Source organism: Nicotiana attenuata, chromosome 3, assembly GCF_001879085.1.
Source record: "Nicotiana attenuata strain UT chromosome 3, NIATTr2, whole genome shotgun sequence".
NCBI lineage: Eukaryota > Viridiplantae > Streptophyta > Magnoliopsida > Solanales > Solanaceae > Nicotiana > Nicotiana attenuata.
This window is the reverse complement of record NC_031991.1, coordinates 52,641,601-52,645,135: the sequence shown is the minus strand read 5'-3', so window position 1 is coordinate 52,645,135 and position 3,535 is coordinate 52,641,601. Positions and strand designations below refer to the sequence as shown.

General features: G+C 34.3%; 1 protein-coding gene across 1 annotated transcript in view; it reads right to left on the bottom strand.

Annotated features, from left to right (window-relative positions):
- Positions 2,310 to 3,535, bottom strand: part of LOC109224376 — an 8,453-nt gene continuing 7,227 nt past the window's right edge. The window contains exon 10 of the mRNA XM_019388956.1: positions 2,310 to 3,093. Within this exon, the coding sequence (XP_019244501.1) occupies positions 2,573 to 3,093 (521 nt within the window). The 3' untranslated portion in view covers positions 2,310 to 2,572. The remainder of the gene's footprint in view (positions 3,094 to 3,535) is intronic.

Sequence of the window (3,535 nt, the reverse complement as noted above, 5' to 3'; positions counted from 1 at the left end):
TATGGAGTTCTTTTATTTCCGATCCGATCTACTTGTTAGTATCCTGTATTTATAAAATAATTATGGAGAATATAAAATAACTTATAAACAGAAATGAAAACGAAAATAGAATTTTAATCCGAGCCCACTAAATTCACAGTGTTTCCTTAAGGAATTTAATCCCCTCTTAGTACCCAAGGTTGTGAATTATTTCCTCCCAGGATAGAACGAATTACACGCTGGTGTAGCGATACTTCAAACCCCAGTGTTTCAGCGAACACAAAGATCAGTAGTAAATCACACTTACTGTTGCTTAGTAGTTAAAACAATGCAGAAGAAAGGAGGAGAAGTCAGAAATTGGTATGGAAAATCTGAGAGAATGCACTGCTATTTATAGCCAATGTTGAGCTCAAATTGAAGAGGTGCAACTCTTCAGAGGGTATATAAAACGGCCATAACATAAAAGTCATAACATAAATGGCAATTTACGCAACAATAAACCGGGAAGACAAAATGCGCGGAGGAAACTTAATTTTTTCCGTTGGATTTATATTAATTTTCCGTTTAAAAGCGGATATTTAATTATATTATGTTAATATTTACTATTTACAAATAAATTCAGTCAAAAAATCAATCAATCAATTGACCGAAGTTGAAGCTAAGCTGAGCGACAACGACGACAGGAGGTTTGCCTTCTTCTTAACTCTTTAAGAGCTAAAAGAAGATCAATTATATATATACTCATCAAAAACTCTTTCCTCTTCCAATATGGGACAATGTCCATTTATTAAGGAGGGAATTTCAAATGAAACTCAAATATTTTATTTTCCCTCCATTTCCCGATCACCCTCTTTAAGTCTATTTTAGCTTAAAACCTCAACTCTACTTCCAAAGTTTTGCGTCATCAAGAAGAGCAACTTTAATGGTACGAGAACTTTCACTATCTCCTTCACCAAATCAAGTTGTCTGCTTCAATGAACAACTTGAAATAAAGGATAGATGAGTCAACTGGAAGTTTCACCCTCCATTTAGACCCTGAAATTCAAAACAGCAAGATCAAATTAACCTATTATATTATGCAGATTACTCTTCTCATTATGTATGCTAAATTTTCGTCTTGTTAAGAAGATCCATCATTAGTGGGGTAAAACCAGATCAATTTTGAAACAATATAACTGTGCAAAGCAAAGTTCTATTTCGTAAAGTTTTTTCGTTTGTTAATCTTCATATGTGTTCCACCGAGAGTATGCTTTGTTAAGTAGAAATGTTTAATATATTTTTCAAAGTTAAAATGCATATATAAATAATGATCGTTACCCTAGTAGAAGGAAAACTAATTTTTGTATTTGTAGAGGCCAGTAATGGCACATAAAGTGAACAAGAAATTAATGCCGTCATTCATTAATGTTACAGACCGGAGCTTTGCAAGACTCTATTAAGTATTTTTAATATTATTGTTTAAGATGATATGGAAAATACATGGTAATTAACTATGATTAAAGACTAATACTTGTAGTTAAATAATGTGACATGTGTTATTTGTTTATTGGATGGGTGTAAACATTTAGTGCGGGTAAGTTTTTACCAAAGAAAAAAAAAAGGAAAAGATTTCAAAGAGAGAATTTATTTTCTCTTTTTGTATCTTGTAGATGTAGTGAGAAAATCTCCTATTTATAGGTGTAAAAAAGTCTCTAAATGTAACTTGTTTACCAAAAACCAGGAAAAGTTAGAGATTTTGAAGAGTTGTAGTCACCACCACAATCTTTTTGGGGAGGGAAAATTTGGGAAATTGGAATACGCTATCTTGTTATGTACATTTTTATTACGGATTTTACACTTTTTTCTATTTGTATGATACTCTTTTTATTTTTGAACATAAAATTTTTTGATACCATCGTAACTAGTGTACATAAGTCTCAAGCATTTTACATTTATTTGACGATTACAAACTTGAACTGTAATATAATGTTCCTCAATTATTATTTTGTAATAATACAGAAATATATATATATATGATGCCACGTAAGAAGGGAAAATAAATAAATGAGTAACACCTATCGATTATTTGATATGAAAAACAAAGCAGTACTTCAATTCTGGTAATTGAACCTCTGAATGGAACAAAAATAAGAGACCACAGAATGAATTCAGCCTATCTCTATCGTTAAAGCAGTTGCTATGAAAAATAGTTGTTCCATAGTAGCCAACCAAATTCACAAACTAGTATCTAAAAGAATGATGATTGCAAAGTTAAACCCTTAAACGCCTTCGTACACCATTTTCTCTTTTCCTCCAGTCTTTCAGTTGGTCACACTGCCAGAGAAAAGAAATCTGGACAACGTAAATATCCTATGCTGATCTCATTAATGAAAGTGAGTCGAGATGTACCGATTTGTCAAATAAGAGTTATTGCAACAGAAATATTTACAACAATTTTACGTTTAATTGTCAGCCACAAACATCTTAACTAAGCCCACATTGTTTGGAACTTTCGTGGTAGCGAGTCCAATATTCCTAATGCACTTGATAGAAACTAAACTGATATTCACAAGAAGGTGGCAGCAACCATGATTTTACTTGCAGGTGAAGCAGCTCAGTTTGTAGGAGTTAAATGTGGAACAAAACCTGGAGGAAAGTCATCCATAGGTTCCCTTTTAATATCTACCCGAGGAAGTTCCTTACCACCCTTTGAGGTTCTTGAAACAAGAGGAGTAACTGATTCAGACCGATTGCAGATAGCAGCACTAACTGTTTCTTTAAAAAAGCTATCACAGCCATTTTTGGAAGTAGCCTTCGGGACACAAATGTCCACTCTACCTATATTTTCTCCAGCTACCATGTCTATCTCCATGTCATCCTCATTGGCTTCTTGTAAAGAGCTATCAAAGCCATTTCCCGAAGTAGTCTTTGCGACACAAATATCCACCCTACCTACATTTTCTCCAGCTATCATGTCTATCTCCATGTCAACCTCATTGGATGTACAGACAACTTCCCCACCTATCATGTCTATCCCCATATCGCTCACTTCGTTGCTGCCCCCTTCAGCACATCCAACTTTATCTTGTCTCACGTGGTGAAATAATCCCCACAGAAAGTGCTCGCTGTTGAATCCTGCAAGAACAACCACAAGGTGAAATGCAGCTCCACAATTATCAGATAATCTTCTTAGAAGTATTATCTTTTGAAGGGTAAGTCAGTCTTCCAAAATTTTAGTGAACCACCATAACTAAAGTATGCATCAAGAAAAACCAGGAGTTACATTCTGCTACAAATAATCCTAATAGCAGAATTCAATCCCTATAAGAGGAACTGTTAGGCGTCCATTCTCTTGCAAACATAAGAAAGCAAATTAGTAGGCTTATAAATATCTTTTTCTTTTCTTAATGGAGAAAATACGAAAAGAAGGCAAGTGTGGGATGTATATAGGCAAGCGTGGGATATATGTATATCTTTTCTTACACGTGTAGGGTTATATAAACAGTACACATTGTCTTTGACTTTTACATGCCCGTGTCTTACGAGATAAACTTGCATCAAGGCACACAGGGATAGG